The sequence below is a fragment of the Sphaeroforma arctica genome (assembly GCF_001186125.1).
Source record: "Sphaeroforma arctica JP610 unplaced genomic scaffold supercont1.497, whole genome shotgun sequence".
NCBI classification, from domain to species: domain Eukaryota; class Ichthyosporea; order Ichthyophonida; genus Sphaeroforma; species Sphaeroforma arctica.
In genome coordinates this window covers 10,611-26,350 of record NW_014040061.1, presented here as the reverse complement: position 1 = coordinate 26,350, position 15,740 = coordinate 10,611, and the positions used below count along the sequence as shown (strand labels likewise).

Below are 15,740 nucleotides of genomic sequence, written 5' to 3'. Positions count from 1 at the left end.
CATAAAAACTCACGATCTGAATACCCGCACGAGTCGAACAAGATTTTCGATGCCGTTGAGATCACTCTGGTAGATTGAAACTCATATTTCTCAATCATGTTCAAATGTCAAAATTAAAGATTGAAATATGTACAAACCTGGGCGTGATTCAGTTGGCACTCGTGTACGTGATACTCCCCATCTTCCATACGAATTGGCTTTGCCGACCAAAAAGGGAGCTAAAGGTACTCCGTTCTTGTCTCTGCTGAAGGCCTTATCGGCTCGCAAACCATCTCCGACAAATAGTACTAAGCGCTTGGCTGGAGGTCCTGTTGATATTTCTACAGGCTGCATGCCGTGTGTGAGTGGTGATGTAAAGTATATATCGAATATAGACGCCAGGCATAACAAATGAAAGATGACACCAACCAGGATGAGAACTCGAGAAGCAGAACGCTCATCATTGGTGAATAGGCTAGAAGTAAAACGTCTACTCATTCTATTATATATCAATCCGTACTAGACTTATATGTGTGAGGTTAGGAATGTGACAATTGTTTTTGGTAAACACTTGCATTTGTTTTAGGTGATCGGAGGGGTGTCGGACGATTAGTGATCTGCACTGTCAACTAAAAGGTATGCATTTCAAATAAAGTATGTGCACGTATCTCAGTGGTGTATTCTTATACTTGAACACGGCCATTAAATATTAAAAGAAGGCCCGAACATCAAAACACAGATCATTGTTAAAAAAAATCACTTTCTCAAATGACTGACAAATGTCAATATGATTCGCTAACAAAGCATCAGGAACTTGGTAACCTCAATTTACTCAGAAACTCAAGGGCGTCACTGCGCCTTAGGCGTCACAGTACGCCTAAGCCCTGAAGAAGGGCTGCGGCGCTGGCGCTCAGCCGCACACGCCCTCGGCCTCAGGGCCTCAGCCCTCAGGGCCAGGGCGCCAGGTCCTACGCCTGACTACTAGTAGTAGAGAGAGGGCCTACATATGTACATTGTATACAAGAAAATATATTGTCAACTGTCCAAACTCCAATGGCACGCCGAGAAGAAAAACTGCCGACGACTCACGAGACATATGGCTCGATTCGCGAGTCTCCAGGATTTGGGAGTTAGGACTGAGGACTTTTGGGTGTAGGGTTTACAATTTAAAAGGGTTTTAGTGTTAGTGGTTTTACATAGCCCCTTGAATAATCAACATTTAGGGTTAGGTTTTAGGGTTTAAGTAACCACTCCTTGTCTGACGTCAGCTGACGTCAGAATGCCACTCTCCAGAGTCCAGAGCCGAGCATCTTGTTCATATTTAGCCTCAACTTCTCTTGTTGTGTGAACATTTTAGATGAGGCTAGGTTTTTGTTACGTTCATAGCCTCTTTTCTCGTTTTTTTGCTGGCCTCAAAGGCATGTCTTCTTAGCAAACTAGTTTCCGCAAGACGTTTATCATGAAGAAGCATACAAGATTTTAATATTTATTAAGATAACATAAAGCATATTTACAATTATCATGAAGCATACAAGAAGATTACAATGTACAAGACTACAAGCCCTTAGCCATAGCCTTCTGTTCGATTTTCAGAGAGCTATGCCTTAGCCCGCTTGGGCCCTTCCCCCTTAGACCTTCGCGACTTGCCACACAGCCCACACAACATGTGTCTCAAGTCTCAAGTCTCAAGTCTCAACTCCCACTGTCCCAGACTTCCACACGGCCACAACTTCCACAAGGCCACAACAGTCTCAAACTTTTAATATTTAACACCCCATCCATGTACCAAGAGGAATAAATCGGGCCGAAAATTAAGAACCGTTCCTGACTAGTTACATCTGGGATTGTATTTATTCCCAATATTTTTTTTGGCATATTTCAGATTAAATATTTTGTAAGTGATCTGCGAAGGCGTCAAGGTCGCAGTACAAGTAGAACACCTTCCATGCGTAGGAGTTTAACACTACATCGAAATCCTCCAAAACGCGATCATTGGGTCTAAATAAGCATAATTAGTAAAGTTTCAATGTTGTCACGTACAAATATTGTTCAAAAAATATCGTATATGCATTCTTATAACCGTAATGCAAGCTACAGCTGCTAAAATCGAGCAAAAGTGTATTCACATCATCTGATGTGCATTGCCATCGAGTGCACTGAGTCTTGCCCTGTGGGGAATGTATTATTTAGAGGGCTATGGAACAAATGTATTTAAAATTAGGGGGTCTTTAGAACGGGTTCGGATTTATTATTTAAAAAAAAATCAAAAAAGAATCCGAACATAAATCCGAACGAGGGCAAATTTTCGAAGGCATCAATTTCTAAAGAAAATTATACGGGATTTGTATTTTTGTACGTAAACTCACTATTGCGGTTTAAATGCGTACTTGTTTCTAGGATATGCGTTCATGATTGGTTAATACGTAAACGATTTTTTCCCCATTTTTTAAAGAAATAGTCGAAAATTTATCTTTGACATTGTTTTTATTTAAGAAATAAAGACAGGTTCACCCCCCTTAAAAAATCGGAACATAAATCCAAAAAAAAATCCAAGCTCCTTATAAAAAAGACACCCCCTTAGTGGAGAAATCTTGAAACCACCATAAATATAGCCACCTAAACACGCCACCTACGATTCTAGCCACCTACACACGCCACCACAACTAGTGCAACCTCTAGTCATGAACTCATTGAGGCGTTCTCATTTGTTGTTGTAAAAAAGAAAGAAAAAAATAACAAAAGAGGATCAAAATGAATATTTTAGCTTTACGTTTGATTTGATTAAATAATAGCTTCATAACAAAGATCAGGGCCAATAGATTTTCTTGCTGATGACGGTATACAAACAGAGTATTTATGGGCGTTATTATTTTTTGTATCGAATAGTTAGACTATTCCTCAGAGTCCTCCTACACGGACACAAGAGAGGGAGGCACCAGTCGAAACTCGCACCGCGCACGACTACAGAAACATTTCTCCTTTTTTAGACATTCGTGTGTATACCACAGTGTTGTTTTTTGTAAAAAACAAACGTCCGTTTGCCTGCACTCTGCAGTTTGTCAACTGTCAGAGTGAGTCAGACTGGCAGACTGTCCGTGTCTCGAATCTTAGTATGTTCAATTTTCAGAATATCATTTTTTTTTGTTGGTTGGCCTTCCGCCTTCTTTCCTTCCGCCTTCCGGCCTCCCAGGGCTCGTGGCTCTCTATCAGCCTATCTCTCTACAGTCTACCCTGACAAGTATTTCTCTCATAGCTCATAGCGCCATAATTATTAATTTGGTGCTTGTTGGCTTGCCACTTTGTACCTGGTCCTGGAGGCCTGGAGGCCTGGACTCCTGGACTACTCTGGAGTCCATAACTCCAGTCACCAGTCCAGCAGAACATCCTCAGCGACAGGGGAGTGGACATCAGGCTTCAGCGGATCAGCCATTCAGCCTACACTCTAGTCTCTACGTCCTACACTACTCTTTCTTTATTATAAACTTATTATGTTCCTTGACCTCTGACTCTGTGATTTTATTGTTTTTTAAGCGTTTTAAAGTATATCAGGGGCAAATTGACCGTGAATTTTTTCCAAATTCGCACCTGAGAAATTGACCCTGTTTTAACTGAATAGGCGATTTGAAACTGTTCACAACTGAAATTCGTGAGTTAGGCCGCCTCCAAAACTGTACCTATTTGTAAACTCATAGACAATATTTATGATAAACTTTGAACGTAAACACTATTTTTATTTATTGTTTTGCGTTTTAATGGGAAGCGTACTGAGGTAAGCTCTGGAGTCTCTCACTCTACTGGTCTCTCACTCTCTCAGTCCTTGCTTATTTCGTTTTTTTCTGAAATAGGAATAGGGCTGTTTGTTTATTTTAAGAAAATAAGTTCTATTCTAGAATTCTCTTTGTTGAAAAAATACATAGCCTTCTATTTTCAGAAGGCTATGAAAAATAATAATAATTGAAAAACATACTTTTTATTAATGATTTTTTTCAATGCCCAGGTTATAGATATATTTATATATATATATATATATAACTATTCACATACTATTTACAAACTAGGTTTATAAATATGTATACTATTTGGATTTTTTATAAATAAATATATACGAGTAAAAACAAGTGCAGTCTCGTGTGAAAGGGCATGCTTCAAAACAAAAAAAAAAAGGGATTTTTTTTTGATGAAATAGTCCCTTTCGAAATATATATAATATATAAATATAAAATGAATATTTACAAAACAATTCCTACTACTAACAGGACTCTAGGACTAAACCAGTATTAAGATATGGTATTTTGTTTTGTAATATGTATACAATAAAATAAGATGCTCGTAAATGGCGTTATGGACTTGTGGCGTCACCGTTTCCTCTCTCACTCTAGGAGAGTGTAGTGAGTAGAGAGATACTAGCTATTTACATAGTACATACCCTACTCTGCTACTCTGGTTGTAGAGAGACTGATGAGAAAGAGCAGTACATACTGCAGTAGAGACTAGAAGAGAGAGAGAGAGAGAGAGCCAGAGCCCAGAGGCGACTAGAGACTGCGAGTGTCACCGACTCAACGGCTCAAGTCTCAACCCCAGTAGGCCCCTGCACACAGGCCCGATGTCCCGCACACATGAAGGCCGCACCTGCGCACCGTCGAGATGTATATGCCACAGCCTCACACGGCTCATTGTAAAAAGAATCTTGTTTATTATTTGTTACAAAATAAATATATGTAAAATAAAATGTAAATCAAATGTAAAAGGATTAAAAAAAAAACACATGCTCGTCAGCGTGTTCAATGGACAGTCGCCTTGCGCCATTTTTTTTTAATTTATCGGTCGGACAGCCGTACTAGAGAAAAACAAAACCCTGTGATCCAATGGGTGTCACGAGCTTCAAAGATTTGTTCTATACCCATACTTTATTGGGTATGGGAGGACGTCTTTGGTCTGTAAATAGCAAAATCAGAGTCGTATTTACAATTGTCAACTGTTGTGTTGAGAATTTTTTCCAAATCTTGGCTTGCAAATATTTCAGGTATTTAACTGCGTGGATGTGAAGATACAATACCAGAGCTGTTCTACAACAACATAATTTAAAGCTTTATACTAACGACTATGAGTTCTTCTCGTTCCGGCCTTATGGGCATTTGTAAGACTGGTCTCTTCGTGGCACTTTTGTCCTTGTCATTGGTAGCAAATTCAGCCACAGGTGCTACAGTTGCTGGTAGACAAGTTGCTGGTAGGTGACCATGTCCATGCACTACGTTTACGGCTACTTATTCTCTCCCGGATAATTACGTACAATGCTTCTTGGTGACAGTTTTGTGCCTTTTATTGTCAATGAGCGATTGAATTTTATATAAGTATATTTAGACCTTTGTCTCACTATAATTTCGATTCTATTATCACGAAGAATGCGACGGCCATGGACACCTACACGACGAGGAGTGCCATTGCGACGAGGGATATGAACTAGCAGTCGACAATGTCCGTTCGTGCGTAATGGCCGGTAGGTGACCAATCCCATGCAATACGTTTTCGGCTACTGATTCTCTCCCGGATAATTACTTACAACGCTTCTTGGTGATAGTTTTGTGCTTTTTATTATGAGCGTATTCTAAGTTTAAATAAGTATATTTAGACCTTTGTCTCACTATAATTTCGATTCTATTGTCACGAAGAATGCGGCGGCCATGGACACCTACACGGTGAGGAGTGCCATTGCGACGAGAGATATGTACTAGAGGCCGACAATATTGGTATGTGCGTTATGGTGTATGTTGATTCGGAAGCAACAGCACTTATGACGGAGACAGATCATGAAACCGACGACCATGAGCATGAAAGCGACGACCATGAGAGTGAAACCGACGACCATGAACACGAAAGCGACGACCATGAGAGTGAAACCGATGACCATGAGCACGAAAGCGACGACCATGATCACGAAGATGAGTGCAGCGGTCACGGCCACACACACGGCGATGATTGCCATTGCGACGAAGGATATGAACAAGCCGCCGACGAAACGACTTCATGCGTATTGATCGAGGCATCAGATGTTTCTATGGAGTCGACGGAGGATGTACATGAGACTGAACACGAAGACCATGATCACGAGTAAGTGTGCAGCAGTCATGGCCACACACACTACTGTGTGTGTCATTGCGACGAAGGATATGCATCTGTCACCGATGAGACATCGCGCGAATTGATCCAGGTGTGAGAACTTACAAACGTAACAAGGGTGGTGGGTGACGTGCGGAGACAATAGAGGATGGACAACAAGACCATTATCCAAGATGAAGAATGCAACGATTATGTGCACGCGCGCGTCTGTATAAGTGATGTTGCGGGTACTAATCCGTCAACAATGAGACTTTATGCGACAAGGGCACATTTCTAAGTATTTCTTTACCGAAACCTACACGTAACCTAATTAGAAATAAAACATTTCTTTTCCTCAAAGCGATTTACACACATACATACACACACATACACATACACACACACGCATATATATATATATATATATATACTATGTATATATATATATATATATATATATATATGTATGTATGTATATACACGCACAACAACACGCACACATATATATACATATATATATGTATATATATATATATATATATACATGTACATGTACATGTACATATTTGTATACGTATACGTATACATATATATATATACACATGTATACATATACATACATACATACATACATATATACATACACACATTCACACACACACACATACATATATATAGATACATATAGTATATATATATATATGTATATATATACATATATATATAGATATATTATGAACGCTACTGTCATTTCAAATTGTGTAGTTCTAGTACGATCGAGCTATATTTTTTAATTGTAGTAACTAGTGAGCTTCATGGCTTGCTGAATTCAGAGACGCAAGCATAGTGTCACGGAAAAAAACGGAGTCAAATGATATCAATACTGACTTTATTTCGAACGTGCCTCACAAAAGAGCAAATGAGATTCGAAGTAAACATACTTTCATTTACGTGTTTGAAAGCAGTTGGCCAGGAGTATTTTAATCGTATGTTTATTGGCAACTAATCAATTGACTGTGATGTCGAAGTTGCACACGTGCCCGCTTTATCATTTGTGTATGGAGTCTAAACGTTCTCTATCTGTGTGGCCCGAGACGTGACAAAAAATTGAATTGCAATGCATACTGACTTTTGTGTGATTAACATAGCTCAATGTACGATTTCAGACAGTACATTGCTCCTCAGATTTCTGAAAATACGTGCACAAATTTATAATGATGGTTGTCGGGAGGCTCACCTCATCCTTCACAGCCAGAGAAAAAAAAACCCCCATATAGATAAGAGGCTTCGAGATCTACAGATAACACCCGCGACACGGTTCGTGCGGAATTGACTTCTTGTTCATGAATTGTTTTTGGATTTTTTCCTCCTCGTCGCGTTCTCTTCCTTCTCTAACTGTTTCTCCATGGTACGCCACTTGTCTTTCAGATTCACCTGAGTGCGTTTACCATTGAAATATACTTTTTCTATCTGTTGATTGAATAAAAAGGAAAGGACAACCGTCCAGTTATTGTACCAGGAATTACTATATATATAAAATTGGGAACATGTTTAGGACAATCTATACGATATAGAGTACAAACTTTATGCGCGAGTACACTGCTCCCCCACATGAACATAACCAGAGAAGACGCTTTACGTCTAAATGAGAACGCTGATAAAGATTGAGCTGTGGAATAAAAACTAATCAAGGACACATCGATACGTCAGCGAAAGTATGGGTATATGTAGAACGTTCTTTCCCGTCCATCAAGGTAAATTATGTCATTGATGTCTGATAATCATATGGTATAGGAGGCGGGAGTGGGCTATGTAGAACGTTCTTTCCCGTCCATCAAGGTAAATGGAGTCGCTGATGTCTGATGATCATATGCTATTGGAGACGGGAGTGGACTGTGAAGAATTTCTTATATATCAAATTCCTTTACCCTGAAAAATGATAGGTTAATCACCCCAACTGTTGATTAAGAGTACTCTTGTGATGCTGCGAGAATCATTTCTATACAAAAAAATTAAGAATACGTTCATTCACACTGCACGGAATTTGCGACCGCCCGGCGTACGCGTTTAAACGCCTTGGCATTTAATGCTAATATGCACGCGCGACAACAAAGGGATCTGGCTCATACCTTGGCCCAACTTCTTGTGTACAGTCTCATCCCTTCCCTGCACGCGTTTAAACGCCTTGACATTTAATACTAATATGCACGCGCGACAACAAAGGGATTTGGCTCATACCTTGGCCCAACTCCTTGGATACAGCCTCATCCCTTCCCTGAGTAGATCCATCTCAGCTTCTGTCCATTTGCGATATCCTGAGTTGCGCTTTCCGGCAAAGATACTGCTCCTTAGCGCAAATTGCCTATACGAGGGGTATTGGGTTCATGTGACGTGAATAGACAGACACACGAACACATGTGTAGTTTTTTCTCACTCACGTATATTTAAAAGTCAAATGATAAGTCACGTGCCTACTATTAAAGAGTAATAAGAGAAGCACGACGCCAACTTAAAATGGAACTGTGGCAACAACAACACGTGCTCGCCTTCGGAATGCATCGGACGGTGTGGCAAAGAGAATTGAAAAGATAGCGGACGACATTTGGGAATACAAGGTCATGTGCCATCGTAGTCTTCCGTGACGTGGAGTACTGTGTGAATACAAGCGCACCCACACGTATGGCCTTATGAAGGCGGCGTGTGCATCTTTTCCAAAACTCTCAACCGGAACGATCTGGTCTCCAGCGTGCCATAGACACGCCAAGTCATCATCCGCTTATGTATCTGCACACACACCGTCTATAACAAAGCGCATACATACCTCGCATCAATAGGTGATGGGATGCCCTCATCATCCGTGTCGAATCTGGGATTTGGTACCTGGCTGTCGCCCGGAACAGATGCGTAGAGATTAGATGCAAGTTTCCTCCTCTCAGGCGCAGTGGTCTTACCATCATCTGTACCTATCCGCTGACCTCTGCCGACGCTGGGTTTCACACTTGAGCTCGCACGCGCATTGGGCAGTGGCGAGTATTCCCTCGAACGTCCGCTGTCACTGTCGTCGACCCCTCCATCACTCACGAGGGCCGTTTTGTCCTTGCTATGGTCTTTGCCCACCCCGGTAGTCCGCGTACTTCGCCTCTGAGTGGTTTGTGGGACGCGTATCTTCGACCTCAGTGCATGTCCCCCTATCACATCTGGATCATCATCCTCGCCGCTGTGCTGGCTCTCTCTATCGTCGGGGGTCGGTGCCTGGTGTGCACGTGTTGTTATGCGTTTATCTTGATTTGGTGCGCGTGTGGACGTGGCTGAGGCTGAGTGGGTGCGGGCGCGAGGCGATGAGGTGGCGTGTGCACGTGAATGCGATGATGAATCAGCTGCCGTACGTTGCCACGGCGGGGACGGCAGGTTGTTCAGCGCCCTCCAATACCTTCGCATCTCTGCATTGGCAACGGTGGTGTCTGCATACGCACCGACGTGCTGCAACGGCGCGGAGCGTGTGTCTTGCCCGTCTGTGGTGCCGCGCAGCAACACGCGCTCCTGCTGCGCGAGCAGTTGGCGCTGTTTTCTGATCGCTTCCAGCTTGATTTTCTTCTCCATATCCGCAAAGTACGACGGCGGCAGCACGGCGTCGTCGTCCACATCCACCACCAGACTCTCCGCCAGGTCTTGCGAGCGGCTGATGTCCGTGTCGGGTTCTTGTCGCGGCCTCTTCCGTCTGTGTGGCTTAGCACGTGCACTCTCCCCGGCTATCTCTCCACCCTTGGCCCTGTATTCCTTCAGCCGGTTGCCATCCGCACCCACGAGAACATCCAGAGGATCCACCAGATCGCGCGCCAGTCGGTTGCGAGACTGGGTTAGGTCTAGTACAGCTATAGCCGTTTGGCCCATGGCCAGTGGTATGCTCTCGTCGTCACTGCTTGTATCACCCGACGCATTGTCAGTGATCTGGATGTGCTAATAGGCCGAGTAGAGACCCCGATTCACAATAAAATAAGGAAAGCGAAGCAGTTAATGGTGGCGCACTGATTCCAGCTGGCGGGATAAAGAAGGCGCTAGCTGTGTATATCGACGGTTGTGTGTACACAATTCTCCACACAGGATGGGGTGGATGGGCCTGAATTCAAATACCACTGTTGCTATTGCCGTGTAGCATGCATGTGCGATGAAGCGTGCACTACTACAGCAATAGGGTAACCATAGCAACCGATCGTTTAGCAGAGTGAATGGCAGAATCGGCAGAAGATACAGTGTGGCAGACGATGATAATGAAATGCAAAGCAATTGGAATACTAAATCCAGATAAAAGTCGCACACAAAGTAGTAGTGAAACATACGTCTTTCTGGGGCTGTGCAAGTCTCGAATTGGTGGGTATGTGCGTTCCGTTCTGTATGGCCACATCCACTTCCACACTGACTCCCACACCGCTCTACAATTGGAAAAGTGCGATCATGGCACATTACTGATGTGCAAGGCTGATGTGCAAGGCTGAAAGAAAAGGAAGACCCAAGCGTGCCATGTTCGTGTTTGTTGTGACGATTGGACTTCTGTATGTATGCATGTGTGTTCGGACCTATGGTGGATCGTTGTACATACATAGCAAGAAATGATAATGATGCAGAGGTCATTTTCAAGATTTCAGCACAAGTAGTGAATATAACGCTATAGAACGATTAATGCTGCGAATGAGTCAGATCTCATGTCTCACATAGAGTCTCACTCAGTAATGTCCGGGACGTTCGAACGCAGACATGCTGTTTAGCAAACCAGAAAGACTTACAGGGGCAAAGGTGTGAGGACATGCCTCACGAGAGGTACACACAAATATAACATAGAGATAGGACCGTCTGTTACGTTGTACATCGTGTACTCATCGATCAAATGATCGGTACGCAGGTAACTCGACGAGAGTGACTACGCCTGAGGGCACGTAGAGCCACGCCGATTATTGATGCTGATAAAGCACTTCGAGCTCAGTGTAGAGACCGTATATCCAAGCATTTGGATGTACAGTCAATCATATAGTGCACACCGTGGGTACAGTTTGCGTACTAACGAGAGACTGCGGATATAGTAAGGCGAGCTCATTGAGGGCAAGAGGAGAGTCGATCAGTACGAAATTAGCAACTCACAGCGATGGCGCACTCACCATCACAGCCTACTTGTGCCGTCGCACTATGCGTGTACGAACTAGGATCACCCATGTACCAGTACGCAACAAGAGGCCTACAGTACGAGCACTCAATAACATGACACCATTATCACACATTGGCGGTGTCTATCGTAGCCAGTCCTTGCATATTGAATCTATAGTGGATCTATGGTATTGAATCTATAGTGGATCTATGGCATTGAATCTATAGTGGATCTATGGCATTGAATCTATAGTGGATCTATGATATTGAATCTATAGTGGATCTATGATATTGAATCTATAGTGGATCTATGGTATTGGATCTATGATATTGTATCTATAGTCAATCTATAATATTGAATCTATAGTGGATATATAATATTGAATCTATAGTGGATCTATGATATTGAATCTATGGTGGACCTATGATATTGAATCTATAGTGGATCTTTAATCTTACACTACCACCACGGCGAAGGGCGGGTTACTTAAACTGGGGGTGTCCGTTTTCTGAAACATACCGGATCTCCAGCGTCTTTAGAGACCTCGCTGGTTGCTCGTACGGATTTGCTGCCGTAGGACATGCCGAAACAGCCCGCATTTATATCATCGTCAGTCCGCTGTTGGTAGTAGATTGGAGAGGTTGCATGCAAGCGCGATGCCTGTTTAGTAAAGGCGAAGAGTGAGGACTTCGTTTCCGCGATAGGAAACCCTCCGCAGATGTCGGTGATGTATAGAATGTCTGGCAGCTATAGCCTCTATCACAGGCTAAATTAGGTCATACACGTGTGCTATTGTAATGTAAAACGAAAATAGCCCAAATCCCGGTTCAGGAGTATGTTGCAGCTTTAATCATTTTTTGTTCTACCTGGGCTTTCGTCCGCTCCGGTTGTTCAGATACAGATTAAATCATCACCAACTGATCGTCTCACTGGTGCTACCGAATGTACGGACACGATCTGTTCTCGCGTACCACCCGTGAATGCTATCTGCAGACAGACTGGCACATGTGTATCTATCGCCTGGATGCGCAGTATCTATCGCTTGATCCGTGTTTAGTTGAATAGCCTTGCAAATAGAGACACAAACGTCCACACAGATGCAAGCCATGACTCGCACGCTCTATGATGTATGGTCACTGTCTCATGCGTTTAGTGCAACACGCATGATTAAGCGCGCCAATGGTACACACTCTCAGGCGTACCATTATAGTAACATGAGATCGGAAATGGATGCATGCATGCATGCGTGCTCGTTGTCGCCGTACAGCATGTAGACGCAAACTAACAAGTAAATAGCTATAATACATCAATGCCCATACCGGGACAATCCGGTATTGCGTTATATGTTTTGCGTGTACGCACTGACGCAAGGCCCCACTACACGGTACGCAGCACGGGAACGTAGTCCACAAAATGAAGTGTAAGTATTATGTATCGCATACACACTCTTGCGAGTATGTGTGTAGCGGTGCACCTATGAGTGCGAGGTGCCAAAGACCAGAGAAACGGCTACTGGCTGTACAGCTTTACCGCACTCCTCGATGCTCATGCAACGTGATCGGAAGTACTTACAATCAGTCCAGAAGCGTATATATATATATATATATATATATGTGTGTGTGTGCGTGTGCGTATGTGCAAGTGTATGTGTAAGTGGAGTGTGCGTATGTATCGTTTGGGGTAAAGTCTGGCTATGAGAATGAATTCAAACATTCATCCATTAGTGTCATTAGCTCGCACTGAGCCGGCAAGCACCATCGATCTAAAACATATAAGCCCCATTTGATAAGATGTGCCAGGCTGCAGGGTAGCAACACCCCACATAACAGTATGCCACACGACAACTCCTCACGTGGCCTACGACTTGTCCTTCGACACGCTTGGTGCAGATGTTTTGTCGGCTGTCACACCCTTGCTCTTACCCAACCGTTCCTCAATCTCTACCGCACTTCGATATACCTTTGCTAGGTGAGCGAAGTCTCCCGAGACTTTGTATTCGGCACGTGGCATTAGCGGCGCGATATTCTTCATGAAGAATACCTTAAACCAATGGGAGTCTTCGTCTTCCGAGTACTTGCGCACGAATTCAAACGACTGGAATTTGTCGCCAAAGATGAATGCAAGAAAGGCGGAAAATGATTAGACAAAGAGACGCCCGTGTGGTAACAACTCTCACAAGGAAATCAGAGGCTTAAGCTCAAGTCCAAATAATAGTTGAAATTAGAGCAGGTCTGGCTTATCAGTCTAGATGCCTGGAAATGCGTCGCAGAGCCAAAGAACAGGCTGAGATATGCAGCTATCAACGGTTCCTAGACGCACACTACTACGGTCAATGACACATGCAATTGTATCCAATACTATATGCTTTGTGCTGACAGGGTACTGAATGCAGATTCAGACACTCACTGAAAAGGCCTCGATCACAGACGTACGCCCAACTGCGAAGTGCGCACGGTACCCACCTCTTTATCTCGTTGTGAGGGTTCCTTCAGCATCGCCACCTTGAGTGAATCGTAAATATTCCTCTCTTCGCTGTGAATCTCTAAGACGTAGGGCAAAGCACCACACCCAGCAACGAACCAATTAGTAGAATGCCTTGTGACACAGAAATGGTACCGTGATAGCCTAATCAAATGAATTTCTTTATACAAAACCAACGCATTGCAACAGAACAAACTATCCCGTAAATAAACGAAGACCCAGTGTCAGATTGAAACACAGTTCTACTAGACGTTTGAATACCACTATCTACAATATAGTCAAATGATAAGAAATATATTCGACTGGTGCTAATCATGAGTGGAAAATCGAGCAAGACGATAGGAAAGTCGATGCGAGTACTCGCCGATCGAGTGGACCCAGCCTTGATGTGTCAATGAAATATAAAAAGACTAGTTGCGGCACAGCGATTGAAATTTGGGCTTGACATAAGCTGGGTCCGTGCGTGTTGGCATAAGAGCATATATATATATATATATACATATACATATATAAATAGACAGATAGACAGATAGACAGATAGACAGGTAGATAGATATATCACATCCATCAAACTGCAGTGCATACAGTACCAGCCACCCAGGAGGAGCACACACACACACGCACACCAGTGACAACAAGACATCCACCAGCGACTATAATAATTGCTAAAAATCAATAGAACTCGACATACCTGTTGGTGGGAAGTATTTGTCAAGTGTCTTCTGCCCATTCGTCGCGTTCGATTCGACGAACACTAGTTTCGCCCGTAAGTGAAGTAGCATCTATGTGCGTATAGGGGGCACAGAAGACATCAGAAAGGATAAAATTCGGGTTTAGCAATTGATACGCAAACCCTTAGCATCATATGCTTTCGATTTCTAAGCCAGGGCTTATCGGTCGCTGATACAGAACAACGGACGACATCACGACCACAAAATAGCCAGTCAAGGAATACACGCGGTCACGAGGTCGTAGTTGTGCGAATGCGTTTGCTATCAAGAGTGTAGACAACAAGCGTGCCACTACGGTATGGTGAACATCAGTGTATGAGAAGGCACGCACATGAAGTGATCGGGACACACAGGCGGACATGACTGTAGAAAGACTTCGATATAGCGTGCAGCTCCTGGATTTGCTACAGGCGTATTGGATCGTGGATGGGAAGAAGTGCTATCACGCAATGCCAGCCCATAATAAGCACAGAGCAATGAATTGTGTTTGTTGTCATGGCGCCTTCGACTAAAACCACGCCGCCAAGTTATACGCACCACCGTATAATGAATCTACACCAACCTGACAGACTTCTCGCAGTTCCACTCCCACATGTTCACAGGAAAGCTGCACAACACGCACTCACCAAAACTAACTCAGGGATGAATAACACCCCTTCGCCATTCAGCAGTTTCTGGTTGCTGCCCTGCAGCAGCTCGTAGGCCTCTCGTAACAGTTCTTTGTCTTTCTTTGTGGGCTTGTACTTGGCATCCTTCTGCGTTATGGTGGTGCAGCAAGAGCGAGATCACAGGGGAGACGTCTTTAACGATTGCTATTTAAATTGGAGCAAACGTTACTGAATACATAAATTGGGCGCACGCGGATAAGATAATCAATTCTGGTACTTAAATTCGATTTGGATAGGCAATCGCAAGACGCTTGAAGAACAAATGAGACATACTCATCAAGGACCTTAAAAATTGGTAATTTTGATGACATGGGCCGACACATACATGAGAAACATACGTATCTGTAAAGCACGCATGCGATAACCGTATGGCGAAGAAAACGTTCGCGTGTAGTGGGCCGAACTAGCTACTTATAGTATCACAATGTAATATATCGATCAATGCTATGCCTCGAGCCATCGCGAATAGACGCTTAAATTTTATGCAGACATGCCACGTAAAACATGATGTATACAATAGCATAGGCGAGCGCCGGACACACGTACCTGACTGATACCGCTCTGTATAGATATATATATATATATATATACATATATATATATAAATATATATATATATATGCATATATATATATATATATACATATT

General features: G+C 43.2%; 3 protein-coding genes across 3 annotated transcripts in view; 1 reads left to right on the top strand and 2 right to left on the bottom strand.

The window, feature by feature from the left end:
* The window catches only part of SARC_06762 (hypothetical protein), a gene marked incomplete at its 3' end in the record, with an annotated part of 8,250 nt that extends 7,635 nt beyond the window's left edge, over nucleotides 1-615 (bottom strand). Inside the window, exon 1 of the mRNA XM_014299319.1 lies at nucleotides 138-615. Within this exon, the coding sequence (XP_014154794.1) occupies nucleotides 138-477 (340 nt within the window). The 5' untranslated portion in view covers nucleotides 478-615. The remainder of the gene's footprint in view (nucleotides 1-137) is intronic.
* Nucleotides 616-5,046: 4,431 nt separating this feature from the next.
* SARC_06761 (hypothetical protein) lies at nucleotides 5,047-6,091 on the top strand (the record flags this gene model as incomplete). Its single annotated transcript, XM_014299318.1, has 3 exons — nucleotides 5,047-5,206; nucleotides 5,381-5,476; nucleotides 5,649-6,091. Exons 1-3 carry the CDS (start codon nucleotides 5,083-5,085, stop codon nucleotides 6,089-6,091), a joined length of 663 nt encoding a protein of 220 aa, XP_014154793.1. The 5' UTR covers nucleotides 5,047-5,082.
* An 867-nt stretch (nucleotides 6,092-6,958) lies between these two features.
* The window catches only part of SARC_06760 (hypothetical protein), a 10,560-nt gene continuing 1,778 nt past the window's right edge, over nucleotides 6,959-15,740 (bottom strand). Inside the window, exons 3-11 of the mRNA XM_014299317.1 lie at nucleotides 15,051-15,179; nucleotides 14,385-14,475; nucleotides 13,675-13,754; nucleotides 13,172-13,306; nucleotides 11,732-11,830; nucleotides 10,413-10,505; nucleotides 8,897-10,032; nucleotides 8,314-8,437; nucleotides 6,959-7,545 (exon numbers count right to left, since the gene is read on the bottom strand). Of these exons, the coding sequence (XP_014154792.1) occupies nucleotides 7,417-7,545; nucleotides 8,314-8,437; nucleotides 8,897-10,032; nucleotides 10,413-10,505; nucleotides 11,732-11,830; nucleotides 13,172-13,306; nucleotides 13,675-13,754; nucleotides 14,385-14,475; nucleotides 15,051-15,179 (2,016 nt within the window). The 3' untranslated portion in view covers nucleotides 6,959-7,416. The remainder of the gene's footprint in view (nucleotides 7,546-8,313; nucleotides 8,438-8,896; nucleotides 10,033-10,412; nucleotides 10,506-11,731; nucleotides 11,831-13,171; nucleotides 13,307-13,674; nucleotides 13,755-14,384; nucleotides 14,476-15,050; nucleotides 15,180-15,740) is intronic.